Source organism: Rousettus aegyptiacus, unplaced genomic scaffold (genome assembly GCF_014176215.1).
Source record: "Rousettus aegyptiacus isolate mRouAeg1 unplaced genomic scaffold, mRouAeg1.p scaffold_m13_p_15, whole genome shotgun sequence".
In the NCBI taxonomy this organism is placed as follows: domain Eukaryota; kingdom Metazoa; phylum Chordata; class Mammalia; order Chiroptera; family Pteropodidae; genus Rousettus; species Rousettus aegyptiacus.
The window spans coordinates 10,888,131-10,909,763 of NW_023416290.1; the positions used below are offsets into that span (position 1 = coordinate 10,888,131).

Sequence of the window (21,633 nt, forward strand, 5' to 3'; positions counted from 1 at the left end):
AGCAGTTTCCTGAATCTATTTGGCCATGGAATTCTTTTTTTCATGGGGTATTTCAAGGTACTAGTGTTTCACAGTGAGAGCTATTGCTGCCATACCTTCCCATGATCCATATGAAAAAATTCAAATTCCTTGGCATTGAACTGAGAACAAAGACTGAATAGCCAGAATATCTGGGTTCAAATTATGACTGTGTTATTTGCTTAGCTGCATAAGACTGGACAAATTCTTTTCCCCATGCCTTTCTTTCTTCATCTGTAATATGAGGATACAATACCAGTATTGCATAGGGTTGTCGTGAGGATTAGATTACATGTCACGTGTGTAGGACAGTGCCAGGCACCTGGTAAGTATCCGGTAAGATCTATTTTCTCAGTCATGGTCTTTCACCATCTGTCTTCTTCACCTTCACCATCTCCAATGAAGGAAGGTCCAGACTTGAACTACTTTTAGTCCTGAAACTCCATCTCTTGCCTCTGGTGCTGCTTTTCCTTTGCCTGAAATTCCTCTTTAGTCACCCCACCTTCCCTTTATATCCACCTGCTGGCTTGAATAGGTCCATGTCTTCCCAACCCCTTAGTGCACTTGCACGGCTAACAAGTACTTTACCAGGCGGCTGCTGGGTAACCCGCATTTCTGGAGGGGGAGTCAGACATGCATAACATTGAACATCCTGGCTCCCTGTATACACCAGGGAGTGAAGTTCCTGGTGCTTTCCCACGCCCATCACTCTCCTCTATACGCTCTCTCAGCTGCATTCTCCATAGGCCCGTTTTACAAACTCTGTCCATTCATGATATCCTATGAGACTTTAAACTGCTCCGGACTCTTTCATCTTTGTACCCCTGGACCTAGAACAACTTTGGCACAGAACACGCATCCAATATTGATGTGTCGATTGCGTACATGAATTTGCCTTGGTCACTGTGCCAAACTCTCCACTGCCTGCCACGACGTGGGAACCAGGCACGAACTCTCCGTGTCGGTGCTCTTAACCTTACAACAGGGTAAAATCCTGCCTCGATGCGCGGCGCGTGGTTGCAAGGCTATGTGACAACCCGGTCCCACCCCGCGCGCAGCGGCAGCGCACCGCGGTGGACCCTTCCCAGGTTCTTGAAAGTAACCTAAGGAAGAATGTGCGGGGTCCAGCGGGCCACACCCAGGGAGGCCGCGTGGGCACGGCAGCGCCCTCGGGTCCCCTGCCCGCCCGCCGGGGCCAGCACTCACGCTGCTCGCTGCAGTTGCCTCAGCAAGTGGGCGATCCGAGCGCGGGCGGCGGCGGCCATGGCTGCTTCGCATCTCCCTGCGGCCTCGCCAGGGGCGACCGCCAGTGCCAGCACCGCTCTCTCCTCCCGCCCACTCCGCTAGGGCCCGCCCCCAAGCGTCAGATCTCGGTGGCTCAGGTCTGCTGTCCCATCAGTCAAAATCTCATGTGACCCTGCCGCAGTCTCAACCTCCACCTTTGAAATTGCCGTAAAGGTAACCGTTTGGGGTATTAAATAAACTTAAACCTCTCTATTTCACATGTGGGGAAAGGTAGAAACAAGGGCATTCTGTCCCTTCTGATTCCTTAGTGTTATTCTGCCTTCCTTTCACAATTATTGAGACACTGCATTTAAACTTTTAACAATAACCGAGGATCTTGCAAAAAGCCAGAGGGGTCCTTTGTTACAGGGTCAGTGTTGTGTCCAACTGCTAAATCGTCTAAATACAAAAATCAAAACTCAACAAAACCATCCCACTCCTCCACTCCTGCTGATTTTAAAAGATTAATGCTTAGCTTTTATGAAATTGTTCAGGATTCCATTAAACGGTTTCATCAGTAGTTAAAACTTTCCATGATTACACTATACTCTGGGAGGGCTTAGAAACTCCAAGTGCACCATGTCACAGTTGAAAAGTTAACAAGGAGAAGTTCAACTTTAATCAGAAAGTATCTGAAGATAGTAATCATTAAACATGTGTTTTAAGTAATCTATTATGAAATCTGAATATTTTTCATAGCAATTTTTAAAATTAACCTTATAAAAATAAGCAATGAAAAAATTCCCAATTTTAATTTCCTGCCAATTATCAGATCAGAGTGGCTTGCAGCCCTATAAGAGCAGCACTCACCCCCAGATTCTAGATCATCTGTGAATCCTTTTCAGGAGACATTTTTACAAAAATGAGTTACTGAAATCAATTACGAAAAGAGACCCAGAACAAACCAGTTGAGGTCAATGTGACAAGTGAATCAAAAAATAATGTTCCAATTAAGGATTCTGTGGGTGTTCTGTTCCCCAACAAACCCTATTTGAAGTTAAAAAAAAAAAAAATTAGGGACATAAATGTTGAGAAAGATTTCAGTACCTTCTGGATCAATAAGGATTACTATTATTTAGTTAAGCCCAAATTTATCATTTATAGTAAAATAAATGTTTTCAGTGTTGAAAAGCATGAAATCTCTTCTGACACCAGTTGTACACTTTCAATATTATATGATACCAAAAGAAGTATTTCTTAAAAAGTGGTCTGCAGATATCAAGACAATTTAGCTGCGTTGTGTTTTTTAGAAATAAATGAAAATAACTCGTGCCAAGTACAAATTTACTTAAGATTTCTACCAACAGCCAAACAGTTAAAAGTAACATTAGATACACATAGTTTTGTTAAATAACTTTACAAGTTACTTGTAAGGCCAGTTCTGAAAATGTAATGTGTATACCCACTGCCACCGGCTTTGATAAATACACAAGCTTGTTAGAAAAATGCCAAAATCAACTTAGTTTCTGAAACATGACCAACTCTCCCTCACACCATAGCCAAAGTTTAAAAAAAAAAAAAAGAAAGAAAAGAAAGTGGCTCTTTAAAAATAGAATTCATTCTCAGTTTCCACCATTCTTTCTAATTCTTATGTCCTCAATTACATTCTTTAAATTTCCAGCCAGTCTTGGTTGTGGGAAAAACATTAACCTGCAGAGTCCAACAATGACATAGTATCTCGGGGGGAAGGCAATCCTATCCTTTAAACCTCAAGCTCAAAGGAAGCAATGGCCACCTTCGTTTGCACCCCACTTCAGGACCTAGAACTTCACATTTAATGTAGTTCTTGGTTTACAGGCGGGTCCGAGGGTGAAATTTACTTCCTTCTCTTTCCTCCTTGGTGTTGACCTCCTTTCCTCTTGCCACCCAAGCCAGGCGGTCCGGAATTCATCTTGCCTCCCAAGCCCCCTTTCCTCCTCCCTCCTTGGCTGGGCGGACACCCTTTCCTCTTGCCTCCAGGGCCCTGCCGGCCCCCTGGCCCCTGCCTGCCCCCCTTTCTCCTGCCCTTTTGGCTCAATTTCCTCCTCTTGGCCGCCTCCTCCTGTTCCTCCTCCCTCATCTGCTTATTGGTGGCCCTTGTTACATCCAGCTGAGGCTTTTTGCTGTTCATGACTCGCAGCATCTCCAACTGGCTCTTCTTCTCAGCTGCAAAGTCCCCGAAAAGAGGCTGAAACTTCCTTTTCTTGCCGGAGCCCCGGGGCGCCTTCTCCTTGGGGAGGCGCTCCTGGAAGCGCCCCACAGAAGCGGTGGAAACCTTGGCCACCTGCAAGGCGCGGCCCAGCTCCTCCTTACTCTGGTGTCCCGTAGGGTGCAAGCCAGCCGCGCTGGGCAGCTGCGTCTTGTGCGCGCGAGCTAAGTTACGCAGTCGGTTCAGCTCGTTCTTGGCCACCCGTTCCTTCTTGGCCTGAATCCGCTTGGCAAACTGGTCCTCCAAGGGGTCGGCACTGCCGGGCACCTCGATCAGCCATTCCTTGGTGTCGTCGCGGGCGCGCTGGTAGCCCCAGCGGCGCCGCCACTGGCCGCTCACCTCGTCCCACACTAAATTGGTCTTCTTCTTGGGACGGATACCTTTGAGGCGTGCGAACTGCTGCCAGCGTGTAAGCGGCCGCGGCCGGGGCACCGGCTTCTCGCGCGGCAGGCGAGTGGTGGGCTCCGGCAGCCGCGCCACCAGCGCCTCCTCCACGCGCTCCGTGGGCAGCTGCCACAGCTGGTTGATGAGCAGTTGCGTGTTGTCCCGCGCCAAAGCCCGCAGTTCGGCCTCTGGAGTGGGTCCCTCGCGCCGCAGGCCGGTGGGGGGGTTCCGATCCAAGGCCAGCAGGTTACCCAGGTCGAATTCCAGCTCCAGCTCCTTATGCACCGTAATGCGCTGCAACTTCTCTGCCTCGTCCCGCTCTGCCTTTGCCAGCAGCTCTTCCACGTTCTGGCCCTCCATGGCTCCGGCTCGGCGGTTCAAATCACTTCTCCGCCAGGGCCGGCTCAAACTACAGCATCAGAAACACGTGCGACTGCCCAGACGCTCGCCCCGGAAGAGAAAGCTTCACTTCCGGAGCAGCCGGAACTGGCTCACAATCCGGGCTACTCGAGGAAAGGCCGGCAGAGGGCGGTGTTGGAGAGCGGATGGGATTCGTGGCGGCCCCTTTGGCTGGATCCCTGACGGAGGCGGAGCTGGCGGGAGGAGTCTAGACTACGAATTCCGGAGCCTTACTGGGATTGCGGGTCCCACGAGGCAGTGGCGCAGGTGGGCGGAGCAGGTTCATGGCGCCTCAGTTTGTGGGGTGTCGGAGCGACTCTGTCACATTTCAGTGAAAATGCGTTCTCAAGATGTTTCGCTAGTCAGCCCTTTTGGGGACTGTATTTCACCAGAGCCCGACCTACTCGTGGTGGGCCTGAGTGTGGGCCGAAAAAGACGCTTTCCACAGATACCTGTGAAGCTAAGTGTAGAGGAAGACTCAGTTTGCTTTGGGAGCGAGCGAGGCTGACAGACCGCCCCGCGTGGGCCCGAGCGCGCGCTTCCCCCTCCCCCCCCCCCCGGGCTTCCTGAACGCTGGCAGTCCAGCGTCCCGGGCCCCATCCTCTCCTGGTTTGAGGCAGAAGAACGCTGGGCTCTGCAGTTAGGATGCCTGGGTTCCAATCCTGACGACCAGGCTTTTGTTTGACCTTAACTTGTTTTAGCCTGTTTTTAAAACTGTAACCTCCTAGGGCTGTTATAAAGATAATCGAGTTAATATTCCCCCAAGGGAGTTTAGACTAGGGCCCGGAACATGTAAATGCTCAATAAATGTTAGCTAAATACCAGTTATTTAATCTTCGGAACGGCTTTGGGAGCTAAACTGAAGAAGCAGTCTTACACAGAGACCAAACCCCAGGTTCTTTAGTCAGACCACCTAGAATGAGATCTAGGATTACTGTATCTACCTTGGCCAGGTTGTTTAACCTAAGTCCTCATAAGTTAATAAATATGCAACAGTTTCTGGTACATGGTAAGTACTCAATTAGTTAACTGTTACTCACCATATTCTTCTGATGACAAAGGAGGGCTCAGAGAGGTAAAATGACTTGTCTAAGGTTATACAACTAGGAAATATGAGAGCAGGACGTGGCTTACTCATGGCTTTAAGACTATGTACATATTCTCTGTAATGTTTTCCAGGCTCTTGATACTTTAAAAGTGTGGTCTCTGGACCAGCATCATAGCACCAGCTGGGAGTTTGTTAGTAATGCAGAATTTCTGGCCTCACCCCAGACATAATAATTTAGAACCTTCATTTTAATAAGATCTCTAAGTGGTGAGTATGTACAGTCATGTTTCTGAGGCACTGCTGATTGTGTTGTTTACAGATTTTGTTTTCCTTTAAAGGGTGGTTGGAAGTAGTGAAGAGGCATATATGCTGGAGAATTAACCTATAGAAACGGACAGAACAGCCATTAGGAAATAGATTTCAGTTGAGTTTCTGCTAGATACAGCTGCATCTGTGACACCTGCCCCAAGAGTTTGGCCTCTTTGTGAGCTATCTTTCCTCAGCTCTCTGTTGTTCATTCACTCATAAACCATAAAATGAGCACATTTTATACTTCAGGCATTGTGCTAGAATCTTCATCTTTTCTAAAAGTTTTCGGATTTGCCAGAGTTTTTTTGAAACTTTACCTAGTACTCAGCACAAAGTCTGTAATACCAATCATCCCTTGGGCCAAGGCTAGGTCAATTGCCTTCTTGGGTAACTGGTTTGAACTTTAAAATTTTGGGGATTTACTGTGGGAGAGCGTTAAGCGCATTGGCAGCTGCTCTGAACTTGGCTTAGCTTTTGATTCATTCATTCCTTTAACAAATATTTGAATACTACCATGTTCCAGACACTAGATGCAAAGATTATTGAGACCTTATGGAATAGTGGGGAAGAAGGAAAGGTAAAGAGAAATTTACCATAATGCATGATTGGGCTTTTAATAGGAAGTGCAACTATGTAGGATTTAACTCCTTTATCAGTCTTCTCAGTTAGATTTTAATAAGCAGATGTCAACAAGTGTTGAATGGTATGAATTCTCACTGGATGAAGTACTATTTGATTTGAATCACACAAGTTAGTCTTAATTGAACTCTAATTATTTTATGCTCAATTTTTTTTTTTAGTCCAAGTGGATTCTAATTTCCTTGATGACTGGAGACTGAGGTTTTACTTCCATTTTGCTGAGCATAGTGCTAGATACATAATAGGTATTCAATACATGGTTACTTGAAAGAATAAGTTTATTAAATAGACTCTTCTAAATTAAAAAATGATTAATATGGGCTATGTTAGATTTAAGGTAAGCAAAACTATTACGATTGGGAATTAGGGCTTTAAAAAAATCTTATTGAGGCAAGTGGGTAAGTGGAGGTCTACAGCTTGCATTTGTATCATCTTTATGTTAGGTAAGATTGTTTCATGCAGTGTCAAGAAAAGGAGAGCCTACCAGGGATGTGTAATTGTATGTGAAATTATTTTAACAGTACAGCAAGTGGTTACAGATATTGTCTTTCTTTTGTTGGTTTTTCTCTTTGTCTTTTCTCTGTTGGTTTTCCTTCCTCTTGTCTCATAAGCAGACAGATCTCAAGTTTTGTCACTAGATCTTCCTTCTTTTCTCTTTATACCTGCTTTCTATGCCATTTCATCCACTCATGGTATCACTGCCATTTTTGTGCACATGGTTCTTAGAGGTACATCTTTATTCTTTTCCTTTTCAGAGCTTTAGGCTCAAATCTCCAATTACCTGCTGGGCTTTTCCACATACTCTAAACATGGTATGTTTAAGGTCACATAACATCCATCCATTCCTTCTTCCTCCCCAGAGAAATGTTTATAGAAGGCCTTTCACACCCAAGGTACTGTGCTGGGCATTGGAAATACAATGGATAGTAAAAAATGGCTCAGTTGATGTTATCGTCATTCTAATCTAGTAATTCAGGCTTGAAACTATGATGTCATCTTTGACTTTTATCTTTCCACTTCAAATCCACTCAGGTAGGAAGCCCTGTTACATTTGTCTCCAAACTGTCCCCTTTCCATTTCCACTACCATGACCTTACTCCTTGCTTCTCTAGATCCTCCCTTGCTCCATTCTGCTCTCTGCCCCTGGCTTCTAGCTGCATGCAGCCAGCAAGAGGCAGTGACAGAAGATCTGAGAATGTGAAGAGAGTGAGGTGAGGGCATGTATGCCCCCAGCCCTCTGCAGGTGGTAGGGGTTGGCTGGTTCCTCTAAAAGGCCATAGCTCCAGTTGGGCAGCTCTCTCCCTGCAGCCACCCTCTCCCAGCTCCTCTAACTATCCCCCTGGTTCCTTCAGGCTTGGAGTGGTCATGGCTCCTGCCATTGTAGCACTCTTCTTTTTGTTTCCTTAAACTACACCCACATCTTGGAAATATTCCCTTTGTTGATCCTTCTTAATTACCCAGCTGGGCTGCTACTTGTTTCCTGCCAGGACCCCAACTGATATCCAAGTTGCTAGCCCAGGAGCATTTTAATAGTTTTTTGCCTTGGGTCTCTCTACAAGCCAGTCCTAAAGATTTACCTTGCATGGATCTGGACAAGTCACTTTTGTCAAAAACTCCCTTTTCTACCTAACAAAATGTGATTATTCTTGGTCTTGGATGTTCCTGATCTGGCCCCAAACAATTCTTTTTACTCACATGGCATGATAGTGCTTCTTATGTTTGTTTTTCAAGTATTTCTTTTCCATTCCTATTTTCCATCTTAGCTATCTTTCTACAACCTTAAGAAAATTCCTCAAAAAAGGCAAAAATGAGGTGCAGGAAAGAAGAAGCAATAATTATATTTTTATAGCAACTATTATAAAGTTTTTTATTAACAAAAGCGAACCCATAGGGAGATTCCTCCCCTTCCCCACGAAAACCAGGAACAAGAAGGTAATAACTTTCACGTAACTACTTTGGTCAGTAGAACATTTTTGTAAGCAATTTCTTTGTTCTTTTGGTTCTGCATTAACTTAGATTTACTTTAAATATTTTCTAGTTGCCCCTTTTTTGGTAGTAGAAATTGTTGGGATATTCAACCATATTTTTCAGCATAGTTATTTTGAGTATTTTTGTCTAGGAAATTCAATGTGCCAGTAATGTGATAAAGTATCAGAAAAGAGCCCTTACAACACATTATTCACATAGTTCATTTTTACTGATTTATAATTTTAAATTGGAAGCACTGGAAAGGAAAATTTAATTTTGAAAAGTTCTTAATTATAGACAAAATCTGTGTATTCATATGCTTCAGTTTTAGTCGGAAACCTGTACAAAAAATCAATTATTTTGTTCTAAAAGAGAACAAAAAATGTATAGCAGTGAGGTTTTGTGTAGTTAGTGCAGAAGCAGATAAAATATAACTATCAAACATTGTACATCTGTCTAGAAGTACTTTGAATTTTAGGGTAGTAAAAATGATAGTAGCATTTTGGAATTGTCTTCGTTGTTTTGCTCTCTATAAAATACACAATGGTTTCTGTTTTTTAAAAACTGGCAAATGCAGTTTTCTTTATTTGCCAAAATCTTATTGCCACTTGTAAGACAAATAAGCACCACTGGCTGATGGTTTTTATTCATTATTCATAAGACTTTATCACCAAATCCCAAAGGAATGAGATTGGTGTTAGGCTTTAGATTTTACTTCCATAAGGAGTTCAATATCAGAATGAAAGAGTGATGTAAAATGGAAAACCGAAGTTCCAGAATTTTAGAGATATTTTCACTCTAATAACAAAAAATATAGATGTATTTATTAAATGATCTTTTTCTATTTTGTGAAAATAAAATTGCAATGAGTCAGAAATCCTTTTTTGTTTCTCTTAATAAGATTGAACAATTTTTATTAATAACTTTATGTTGATTTACTCTGGATTAGGCAACTAAGTCCTGAGTACCTTTTCCCTAAGGAAAGCAATTTCATTGTCACACAGCCTTCAATTTGTCTTTGTAACCATAGAGCATGTGTGAGCATATATTAATCCAGTTTTTATTTTAAATTCCCCACATAAGCAATATCGATAATACACAGGAAGTTACTGGTATGTCTTTACTGAGAATTGTTTCTAAACATTATTAACCTATTAGTTTTTAGAACACATCTATGAAAAATATGAATAGAAATACTAAAAATAGAACTACATATATAGTAAATTCTGTAGCCAACACTTTTCTTTTTCTAGGTGCTTTTGCTTGCCAAAGGAAAGAACCTCTTAGTGCAAAGAAGGTGTGTCATTGTATCCTTGTCAGCATCCAAGAGTGCACTGCAGTCTTACCTAGCGCCCTGACCACTTGATAATGCACAAGATCTAGTTGCTTGTGGCATGTGTACTTTCCCACAAGGCCTAAATAAGTCTTATTATTTAAAATGTATAAATAACATCCCAGATATTTTCCAGTATTTATTTCATTTGTCTCATTATCCAAGATGATGTGAATTTTCAGTCAGGGAAGCTGACTTCTTATGGTGGGCCCCTTGGGTTCCCTTTTCTGGAAAGCCTGTGGATTTCAAAGGAGATACAGTTTAGGTCTCAGAGTTTTGAAGAATTTCGACTAGGTGGCCTTTATGATTCATCTCTGCTCTTCAAGTGCTTTTTGATAAAAATCTATGCTCTTTTTGATAAAAATTTATGCTCTTCAGGTGCTTCAATATTATTTTCTTATATAGTGCTTTCTTTCCTGGTTGTTGATTAAAGTTTTTGACTAATATATCCCATTTTGCAAACCTGCCCCTCTTCCTGAGTCATTTATTTATCTTATTTTCTGGGCTGGTTGTATAATTCCACATACAAATTGCTCTCTGTGTGCACAAGGAGACTGACTACACAAGTGCTAATCAGTTTTTAATACCACGGAGGATGATTATTGTTTTTTTGTAGGTTATTCATGATGAGTTTTTTTTCTTTCCTTACCATTAAACTACTTTGAGAATTGGAAAGTACAGTAGAGAATGAGCAAGGTTTAGTTCATTTTAATATTTATTGTTCTGGAAAAAAGTCTTGTAGGGAAGAAGATAAGATATATTTATAAAATATTTATATTTATTATAAATATGTTATATTCTCAATCTTAAGAATGAACGATTGTAGATTGGCTTATCTATGTCTTTCCTGATGTACAACTAATAATAGTTTTGATTATTACAGTTATAGAAAAGTTTTAAAGAAAGATTTAAATTGGGACATTTTTGTGTTTTTTAGTTCAGTGTTGCATCAGAGAAAGCTAGTGAGAGAATTTCAATGTAAGGAAGGTAGAGTAGAATAAAATATAATAACATTACTGGTATGTTTAGTAATTATCATTCTGAGAATGATTTCTGGCCTTATTACCTAGGGACAAATTCCCCAAAGAATCATCCCCACCATCTGAAAAATGGGCTAACATGATTTCTCAATTTTAGAATTCTGTGAGTCAGAGATAAATTATTTAAACACGCTTTGCAAAGAACCCTAGAGGGGCAGTCAGGAGACAGGTTCTGGCTCCATCTCTGCCACTCTGTAGTTGTGTGGCTCTGGTGGGTCACTTCACCCCTCTATGAGTCAGTTCCTTATTTATGAGGTGAACTTTACTGACTCGATATATTTATTTCTATCTTATTTTATACTTTCTATTTACCCAGTCTTTTCTATACCTATTTTTCTCTGCTCTTGCATTTTATTAGCTTGAGTTTTCTTTTAGTTTCAGATATACAACATAATAATTTGATTATTGTATATATCATGAAATGTTTGCCCTAGTAAGTCTAGTTAGCATCCTAGTTCATCATAATAGGCTAATTATTGGAAATGTTCCTGTGGAGGAATTCAATTATTTTCTAAGTTTTTACTAGAGCAGTTAGCGATCCTTTTGAGGCAATTCTGTGAATTATCTATCTCATATAGCTGTTGTAAAAAGAATTGCTAAATAAGACAGTGTTACATAATTTTATGTATAAATATATATAGTTTGAAATAATTAGAGACTCTTAGTTTTTATTGTTTTCATTGTCCTTTAACAGCTATAAAAATAAAGAGGAAATGACAAATGCTATTTTAACAAAGAATATTTTACCAAATATTATTTCTCTTTCCTCTTAGAATCTTGTTTAAAGCTGTTTTTTTACAATATGCAACAAAAGGATTTATTCCTTTGATGATATATTTAATAAGAGTTGATTTAGCAGACACTATCAATACATTACAAATCATAATTTCTTGTAAGCAAATAATTGAGAACATTTGTTACATTATATTTTTCTCCCTGTTTATAGCTCCCAAATTAGCCATATATATAAAAACTGCACATAGCAGCTTTTCCACTAAGCCTCTGTGACAGACATCTCATAATATTTGCAGTCTTGAAAGTGGACACATGATAGGATATCATAATTTTTTCCCTTTTTCTAGTTTGCATAAATCATGAGTCAACAAATATTCGGTAAATGCCTAATACAACACAATTTCAAGTGCAATAGAAACACCACAGGATGCCTCTGTTGCAGGGACTGTTAATATAACTGAAGAGAAAAATGTCTTCATGGGAAGGCATATAAAAAGTGTGGTAGAACTTCCCAGACATTGTAATGTACCCCAGCATAGGTATTCGATCTCTTCCCATCATACCCTAATACTGGTCCCAAGATTCTTCATGGCCATGTGCTTCCTCCCATGTGGAGAAAAAGTGGGGAAATAATCTAGCTCAAAATTTTGGAAATAAGATCTAGTGTATCCCAGGAGGAAACAAAATCTGAATGAAGTGTGATCTAAATAAAGTGGAAGGTAAAAGTTTGAAGGGATATCTCAATATTCATGAAGTCCCTTCTGATCTGTTTAGTAGTAACCACTGGGAAATGAAAGATGATATAACTTAGAAACTTGCCGTCTGCAAGAGTCATGAGCTCTTGAATTTCATTAGAAAAAGTCACTGTTCTTTATTTGATGCTGCCGCCCCTTCTGGTTTATGTTCAGTGAGGCGGAGTGACTTTCTCAGGGAACTCCATCCTCTGACTGACTGTCTTTGGACTGGGGCATCCACTGTGCTCTCCTCCTACCACTACCAGAGTCCAGGCTAGAATGGGTGCTTAGAATGGTGCCAGAGCCATCAGAGTTGGCACTTTCCGATTGTACCATTTTTCCTACCCCCTGCTGAGTTCTATCCTTTTTGGGTTACAATGTCAATTCTGAGCCCAGTTCAGAGATGCTGTCGACCAGCAACTTCAGACTTGGGCTCCCTCATAACGACATAATCTTGGTCCTTATCTCTAATTTCTGTGAGGGACCCTTGGTCCTCGGGTAGTGTTGCTGAGTTTGGGTGTAACGTACCAATCAAACTTATTAATCTTTTATATAACAAAATTATAAAAGTATTACATGATATCACTTTAGAATTGAGATGCATGAAAGTGATAACTATAATTTAAAATGTAAACCTTTCGTTTAGCAGAACTAAAGTTAGAAATACGTAAAATTTTAGAATTGGGGTTTTATGATTTTAAAATGGCCTAACTGCTTTCAAAGATTCTCTAAGAGAGGAGCATGGCCTTCTCCTCTCCCAGCCATGGTGTATGCTTGTCCACTAATATCAGTGTATTCCAAAAAGGGGGAATCATCTGGCATAAATATTGCTTTGCCAGCTGTGTTCAAGGCTCCTGTTCAACCAGGTATTATGAACGTTGTTCACACCAACTAGCGCAAAAGCAAAAGACAGCCCTATGCTGTCAGTGAATTAGCGGGTCATCAAACCAGTGCCAAGTCATGGGGTACCGGCAGAGCTGTGGCTCAAATTCCCAGGGTTTGAGGCAGTGGGACTCATCGTTCTGGCCTTGGTGCTTCTGGCAATGTGTTGTAGTGGCCACATGTTTGCACCAACCAAAATCTGTTGCCATTGGTACCACAGAGTGAACACAACACAGAAGTGATATGTCATCTGCTTTGCCCTGGCTGCCGTGGGCTTATCAGTGCTGGTCCCCACATTGAGGAAGTTCCTGAACTTCCTTTGGTAGTTGAAAATAAAGTTGAAGGCTACAAGAAGATGAAGGAGGCTGTTTTGCTTCTTAAGAAACTTAAGGCCTGAAATGATATCCAAAAAGTCTCTGCCTCTCAGCGAATAAGAGCTAGGAAGGGCAAAATGAGAAACTGTAGTCATATCCAGTGCAGGGGACCTTGCACACTAGAATGTAATTGCCATAAGGAAGCGTGGTTTTTTTTTTTTTTTTTTTTTTAGAAAAAGTAAGATCTTTGAAAATACATTATTAGAAGGTGGGCCATGCTAAGAAGGCTGCAAGTCTGTGGAATTTGGGAGATGAAAAGGTAAAAGGTACTGAGTACTCTCCAAAGGAGCAGTAGGTTTTCGGCAAAGAGAGCTGTAAGTGTCACAAGGAAGCAGTTTTTATCTGTTTTGTTCTGAGGTGCCTCCAGTGCTTAGAAAGGTGTTTGGCACATACCAGGTGCTCAATAAATGTTGCTGAGTAAATTCAGTGACATAGTTAACGGAGTAGTTACTAAAAATCAAGCACTGTTCTAAGTTCTGGAAATATAGCTGGGGGTAGGACAGCTCTGCCTTCTCGGGGCTGACATTCCTAGTGGGAACTATGGTAGAATAGCAGAACTGCAGAGTGTACAGCATTCTATGTAGAGGACGGCACAGCAGGGCTGATAAACTGGCCACAGCAGAGACTGAGAACACCTGCAAGCGGCCTAAGACAATTTGTATATTTTCAGACCACACTTAGGGAATCTAAGGAGTCATTTGTTTTCAAATATATTCTAATATTAATATTTTAAATGAAAAAAATGTGCAGTGAAAATTAAGTCATTTCCTACCCCAGACCATTAGATAGATCCCTAAACCTGTAGACTTCCAGTGCTCCTCCCCAGAAGCAACTTCTCTTATCAGTTTTTTGTGTAAGAAGGAGTCATATAAAACTGGTGAACCATATGAAAACAAGTGCATGCTTTTTTTTTTTTTTATTAACAGTGAAAACTTTGATTTGTAGGCATTAAATGGAAGAGCAAGCACAAATACATCACTTCTAGGAATCGCCATCTTGGTTAAGCCAGGCAGATGTTACTGCCTCCCAAACTCCTTCATGTCTTTTTTTAACTATCATTTTTTTTTTATTGTGGCAAAACATACATAAGAAAATTTGCCATTTTAATTATTTTTAAGGATACAGTTCAGTGACATTAGGTATATTCACACTATTGTGCAATCATCACCACTATCTATTTTGAGAACTTTTTTCTCATCCCATGTAGAAACTCTCTACCCATGAAATACAGATTCCTCATTACTTATTCCCCAAGTCCCTGGTATCCATCACTTTCTCAACGAATTTGCATATTCTAAGTACCTCATATCAGTGAAATCATACAATATTTGTCCTTTTGTGTCTGGCTTATTTCACTTAGCATAACCTCTTCAAGTTTCATCTATGTTGTAACATCAAAATTTCCTTTGTTTTTAAGGCTGAATAATATTCCATTGTATAGATATACCACATTTTGTTCATTCACCTATCGAACATTTGGATGATTTCTGCCTTTTAGATATTGTGAATAATGTTGCTGTGACCTTTAGTATACAAGTATCTGTTTGAGTTCTTGCTTTTATTCCTTTTGTATCTTTCATGTCTTTTTATAACATGCTGTGATATATTGTGGTTGATGCATAGATGCACTGGTGCTTTACATTTCCTGTTAGATTCTAATCCCTTGAGAGTAGAGACTATAATTTTTTTACTCACAAATATACTGAGTACCTGCTGAGTGCTGGACACTATGCTAGACTTTGGGGACACAGTATAATAACAAACATGACCTCTATCCTTTTGCTATGAGCATAGGTCTAGTGAGGAACTTTTTTTTTCCCATTCATCTCGAACAATACCTTGCACACTGTAAATATTGCACAAATATTTGTTGACTTGGTTGACTTACTGACTTCAGGTATCCTCGGCAGTTCTTGAGAATGTATCAGTGATTTGATAGCAGTAAAAATATTTGGAACAATTGTAAGCTCTCTGAGATTAGGAATCATGCCTTTCTAGTTAATGAATACCAGCAAATAGGATGGTGTCCAACACACAGTATGGGCTCAATAGTTTAAAAATGAATGCTGGTAACATAATTTATTCTAATGAACTCTGACAAGTTCTAATGAACTCTGCTCATATATTAGGGATGGAAAAACTGAAGCATTAAAGAAAAGCAGTGACCAAGTCAGAAATAGAACCTGGGTCTCCTGACCTGCAATCTGATGCTTTATGCTCTTGATCACACTAGTATGTAAAATTAGAACTGATGTTCCACCTTTCTGCGAAAGATGTGAACTTTAAGTAGGTGTAATCATGCACAGTATGGGGAAGATTTAAGGCCTTTAAATTTCCTAAAAATGATAATGAATCAGATTCTAAAATAAGCTCGTTAAATGCTATTCTTAAATAAAAAAGGTAGTAGCATATGATGATGAATTGCTATTTCTGCTGTGAGGGGTGAGGTGTACTGTGTTGCCTGTTTGGGATGGCCTCACCAAAGCGTGTCTAACTTTACATATCATTTCTCTGCTTATTCAGCTTGACCCCATTCTTGGGATTTGGAAATGATATCCAATTCTTGACTGTCAATGAATTACTTAGGCCTTTTGTCTTTTTATTTTAATTTTTAATTGTTTATTGGTGTAATGTTGGTTAGTACAATTATATAATTTTCAGGTGTACATCATCATTTGACATCTGTATATTCTATTGTGTTTACCACCCAAGGTCTAGTTTTCTTCAGCTACCATATATTTGATCTCCTTTACCTACTTCACTCTCCCTCTAAACCCTGTATTTGACCCCCTTTACCCCTTCTCCCCTACCCCACTAGCAACCACTAATCTATAGTCCTCTGGTAACCACTAGCCTATAGTTCATGTCCATGAGTCTCTGTATGTTTGTCCTGCTCATTTGTTGCTTTTAGATTTATATCCCACACATAAGTGATATCATGTGATTTTCAACTTTTTCTGTCTGGCTTATTTCACTTAGCATGATTATCTCGAGGTCCATCCATGTTGTCACAAATGGCAGTATTTCATCTCTTCTTATGGCTGAGTAATATTCCATTGCATATATGTACCACAGCTTCTTTAGTCAATCACCTATCATAGGACACTTCGGTTGCTCCCATGTCCTGGCTACTGTGAATAATGCTGCAGTGAACATCAGTGTGCAAATATCTTTTTGGATATGGGTGTTCAAGCCTTTGAGGTAAATACCCAGTAGAAGGATTGCTGAATCATATGGTAGATCAATTCTTAGTTTTTTCAGGACCCTCCATACTGTTTTCCATAGTGACTGTACCAATTTTCAGTCCCACCAGCAGTGTATGAGGGTTCCTTTTTCTCTGCATCCTCTTCAAAATTTGTTATTATTTGTCCTGTTGATTATAGCTATTCGAACAGGTGTGAGATGGTATCTTATTGTGGTTTTGATTTACATTTCCCTAATAGCTAGCGATGTTGAACATCTTTTCATATATTTGTTGGTACTTAGGCCTTTTGGATCTTTTTTGAGCAACCTGGTTTGGAAACATTTAATTCTGTGTTATGTGAGTTAAAGTTCAAATCACTGTATCCATTAGGAATTCTGGCTAAATTTTTCATGAGGGAAAGGGTTGAGACCTTTAATTATTAAAAAAGTTTTTAGATTATTTGTCGGTCTTGAAAGCTAAGCTATTCTAAAAATTTCAGATATTTCAGTTTCAAAAAATTCTCCAGTATTTGAAATGAGTAATTTTGTTTTATAATAAAACCTGAGAAGAACACAGCTTGGAAACCTGAGAAAAGCATAGACTAAGTTGCATCCAACTTTTCAAGATCAAGTCCTGAAACTATCATTGCTCCACTGATGGCACAGGGAATAGTTGACCTTAATTCATAAGGCAAAACCATTTTTTTTTGTATATGTGTATAAAGAATTTGACATTTTAAGAGTGAATTGAGCAGAAATTATCTAGAAGAAATTGAAGAGAACAGAGTGCTACCAGTGCTGTCCCCAAAGTTGAAAAGGACTTGATACAACTGGAAAGAGAATAAATTTGTTCAGACTTGTTGCCCCTGTTTTGTTGTTGTTGTTGTTTAAATTGAGATAATAATTGACATATAACATTGTGCAAGTTTAAGGTGCGCAGGCAACATGTTGATTTGATAACATTTATATATTGCAATATGAGTGCCATGATAGGATTAGCTAATATCTTTATCATCTTACATAATTATTATTTCTTTTTCTTGTGTGGTGACAACAATTAGTTTCTAATCTCTTAGCAACTCTGAAGTTTATAATACAGTATTTTTTTACTATAATCATTACGCCATGCATTAGATCCCCAAGACTTATCTACTAGTTGCGACTTTGTACCCTTGAACAAGATCTCCCCAATTCCCCCACTCTGCAGCCCCTGGTACCACCATACTATTCTCTGATTTCACAAATTTGGCCTTTTTAGGTTCTACATGTAAGTGATATCATACAGCATTTATCTTTCTTTGACTTATCTCACTTAGCATAATACTCTCAAGTTTCATCCATATTCTTGCAAATGGCAGGATTTTTTCTTTCGCATGACTGCTTAATATTTCATTGTATATGTATATAAACACCAAATCTTCATTCATCTGTTGATGGATACTTAGGTTGTTTCCATATCTTGGCTATTGTGACTAATGCTGCATTTAGTTCTTTGATATCCTATTTCCGTACCTCCTAGAAAAAAATGTAAGGAGGAAGCTCCTTGACATTGGTCTTGGCAATGATTTTTTTGATATGACACCAAAAGCATAAGCAACAAAAGCAAAAATAAAGAAGTGGCACTACATCGAACTTAAAAGCTTTACACAGCAAAGAATACCAAATGAAACAAAGTGAAATAAGACCTATGGAATGGGAGAAAATACTTGCAAAGTATATGTCAGATACATGTTTGTTGCCCTTGTTGCTATGCAGACTTTCTAGATAATGGAATACGTTTCGCCTTTATGACAACAGGAAATGTTCAGTAGCCTTTGACTTAATATAATTTGTTATGACAATTCAGATATCTCATCAATTTTGTTGTCGTTTGGGTATTTCCCATTGTACACTTTTATAGAGTCTGGAGTGTGAAGATAAAATTGGCTAAGTTGTGGTCCACAATGTTTGGTCCTTTGCTACCAATCTTATGTGATTTTGGGGGGAGATAGGTATGATAGATGTTATGGTAGTCAGGGCCGGAGAAATAACTAGAGGTAATATGGTGAAATCAAAGAATTGACAGTGGATTTTGGTCAAAAGTTGTCTTGGTGACTGACTCAATTTTGATATGTTGAATTCATTGGTGCTGCCCTGTTTGTGTCCCAGAGGATGATGGGGCTTTTCCTCCAGCAGGCTACTTTTTCTCTCTACACAACCACGTGAAGTGAAAACGCAGGAGCTAGTGTAGAAGAGCTTCGTGATCAGTGAACTCTTATGAACCTACCGGACAACTGTCAGAGCTTGTGAGAGGAGAGCTCAACAGTTCCCATTGTTTTGGTCACTTACATGTATCAGAAGAGGGTTTGACCTTTCACAATACAGGTGGAGAGAAGCGGTCCAGATAGGGGGAATTGAGGCTAGAGGCAGGAGGAAAATGTGGGAGGACAAATCTAGGGTCCAGTGTTTTCATCAGCATCTAAAATAGTGAACAGAAAGCTAATGCCTTCGCAGTCATAGTCTCTGAAAATATAAGCAACTTTGCAGCTAGCACCTCATTAAATTCTTACATCTCATGAAATAGGCATTATCCTGTATCTCCACAGAGAACAAAACCAATATCCACAGAAACTTTTCTAAGATTATGTGGCAAGAAAGGGCAGAAACCAGAATTCAAACTCGGGTGTAGTCTGACTCTAAAACTATTCAGCCATTTTGCATTTTTAGAATAAAATATGCCCTTCCTTCAACCATGGATAGCTCCTGAAAAACTCCGCCTGAGGTCTGAAGACTGACTGCTTAAGGTACATGAACTGGTGGTGGGCTGGAGCCCCAGGTCACTCTTGTGCCTCCAATGGAGTTTGACAGAAGTGATCACTAGGCATGGATCCTGAATATCTGAATTTTCTTTACATAGCGAGAATAGCTGTACAGAAAATTTAGGCTCCTATTGTCCAGCAAAAGATTGTGCCACTGTTAGAAGAGAGAAGATTGCCAGACCTGTTTTTACAGCTCACCATATTCTTATGCAGTTGTCATCAAATTGTTACTCTAATACTATAGTCAATCATATATTACATTACAGCAAAACACACCTGACATGCTCATTAAAACAAATACCACATTTGCATAATCACTGTCAAAGAAGGTAAATACACAGAGGCAGCTGAAAAACTAATGAGGTTTGTTCAAGCATCAGCCACCCTCCTCGTGGCACACATGTTCCAGAAACTTTCCTGAGACTCCCCTGCCTCCTCCCACCTTCCTACCCTCACTTTCCTTAGAAGTCTAGGCTAGTATCATCAATTGGAAAATTGTAGAGGAGGGTGAAAGGGAACAGTCTGATAAAAACTGCAGCTGGTAGTGAGAGAAAGTGACATTGTTAGGAAAGGAGTATCTCAGAGGAGTATTAGTAAATAGAGTGAGGACAAAGGAAGGGCCCTTAAGCAGGGCCATCACCTGATAATGATAAGATGGTTTTATGTTTTCGAAGAAGGGGACAGCTTATTCAGTGTGCTCTTAAGGGCTGAATGGGGTCTGCCACACCAGGGCCCATCCACGGTGAAATAGGCTGGTGAAAGAGCCTGTAATACGACTGATGGCCAGGGAGCAGGGAGTACAGGGAGGTCTAGAATATGTTGAATGCTCTATGATTTCCAAAGTGTCTTCAATATGTGATCTTATTTGATCATCCTGACCCTACCACAAGATAGTATTATTACCCACTCTGAGATAGTGTTATTACTCTACTCTTTGCAGGTGAGGACAAAATAGTAAGCAAACTGGCAGAGCTCACTTAGTCAGGAAGTAACAAAATGGGGACCAGGGACTCAGAACTTTAGACTATAAGACCAAACAGGGACACATTCCATTAAGGGTGCAGAGCCTTGTCCTGCTTTAGGGGAGGGAGAAGCTCTATCGGCAGTAAGCAGAGGCACAACTATAGAACTAGGGTTTGGGGAGGTCTTGAGTCTTTAGAAGGACCCTTGGCAGCCAAGATACCATAACCAGAAGATCTTGGTGCAGAGGCAGGGAGAACAGGGAACAAGACAGCAGTCAGTTTGGTTAAACTCTGTGCTGGGCACTTTTTAATAGTTTAGTGAAGGTGGGATTATGATCTTCATTTAGAAGAATAGATTGAGCATTGCGGTTGAGTAGTAAAGTGGCCTCTGCTACAGCATAAGCGAGGACCAAGGAGAGCGGTGGAGGTGGGTGCTAAATACCATAACCCCACTGTCCAGCAATGAAACTGACTGCTTTGTAAAACAGGGTGGATACAGGGCACACAGTAGAGGGGGACCCTGTGTTGGTGAAATAGTAGGTGATTACATCACATGAAAGGTCACTTCCAAATCACAGCATCTATAATTCTATAAATAAAGTGCTGCTGGTAAGATCTTCTTTATCAGTAGGTTCATTGGGCACTAAAAAGTACCATACCACACCCATCACCATTCCCTCTCTACCCTCAACCACCCTATGCCTCCTCAGAGGCTTTCTCACTTTGACCTCAAACAGTTCCCGTAATGGTTGCAGGTGGATCCTGATCCTAAACACAACCACCTGCAAAAGGCTGGTAGCCCTACCTTATCAGTTATGGATACTGACTACTCAGCTTTGTGCATGCCAGTACATTCTGAATGCAGACATCCTCAAGAACCATGTCCATCTTGCTCACCACTGAATTGCCATTGCCAGTCCCAGAGCCTTGTCCATAGTTGAATGACTGAAGAGTGATGAATGAATGAATGAATGAATGAATGAAAGCACAGTTGCCAAAGAATAATTGGGAGAGGAAGATGGTGTAACCTGCAGGATATTTTGTCTTATTCAAGGAGCTAATTAAACTGAAATTCAATGTCTCCAAAAAAATCCATCATCTCCCATTTGGCCCATATGGTGAACTTGGAGAGAGTGATTGTGTAGTTATTCTTAAGAAAGACTGCCAGGGTAGTCCCTCTATAGGTTTAACCTAACCTAAAGACCTTTTCTTTGTGTTTCATCCAGCACCCAGAATAGCCCCTCAGATATAGAATGTAATGTACAAATTTTTGTGATGGTGACTAGGTGCCAAATTTTTTTGCAGTAAGGCATTTTCGTTTATTTACTGGCTTCCTTACCCTGGCTCTGAGAGGC

The 21,633-nt window shown here is 40.4% G+C and overlaps 2 protein-coding genes and 1 long non-coding RNA gene across 6 annotated transcripts in view; 1 reads left to right on the plus strand and 2 right to left on the minus strand.

Annotated features, from left to right (window-relative positions):
* ADHFE1 (alcohol dehydrogenase iron containing 1) overlaps positions 1-2,442 on the minus strand; it is a 29,337-nt gene extending 26,895 nt beyond the window's left edge. For 3 of the 4 annotated variants that reach the window (XR_004954593.1, XM_036232812.1, XM_016152900.2), the window contains exon 1: positions 1,225-2,442. Coding sequence is in view for 2 of the 4 variants with exons in the window: in XM_036232812.1 (XP_036088705.1) it covers positions 1,225-1,296 (72 nt within the window). In the remaining 2 variants the exon portion in view is untranslated. The remainder of the gene's footprint in view (positions 1-1,224) is intronic. The other variant, XM_036232814.1, reaches the window with a different exon arrangement.
* Positions 2,443-2,569: 127 nt separating this feature from the next.
* RRS1 (ribosome biogenesis regulator 1 homolog) lies at positions 2,570-4,322 on the minus strand. Its single transcript, XM_016152901.2, has one exon. It carries the CDS (start codon positions 4,232-4,234, stop codon positions 3,119-3,121), a length of 1,116 nt encoding a protein of 371 aa, XP_016008387.2. The 5' UTR covers positions 4,235-4,322; the 3' UTR covers positions 2,570-3,118.
* A 69-nt stretch (positions 4,323-4,391) lies between these two features.
* The window catches only part of LOC107514811, a 48,690-nt gene continuing 31,448 nt past the window's right edge, over positions 4,392-21,633 (plus strand). Inside the window, exon 1 of the long non-coding RNA XR_001597882.2 lies at positions 4,392-4,540. This is a non-coding gene — a long non-coding RNA (uncharacterized LOC107514811). The remainder of the gene's footprint in view (positions 4,541-21,633) is intronic.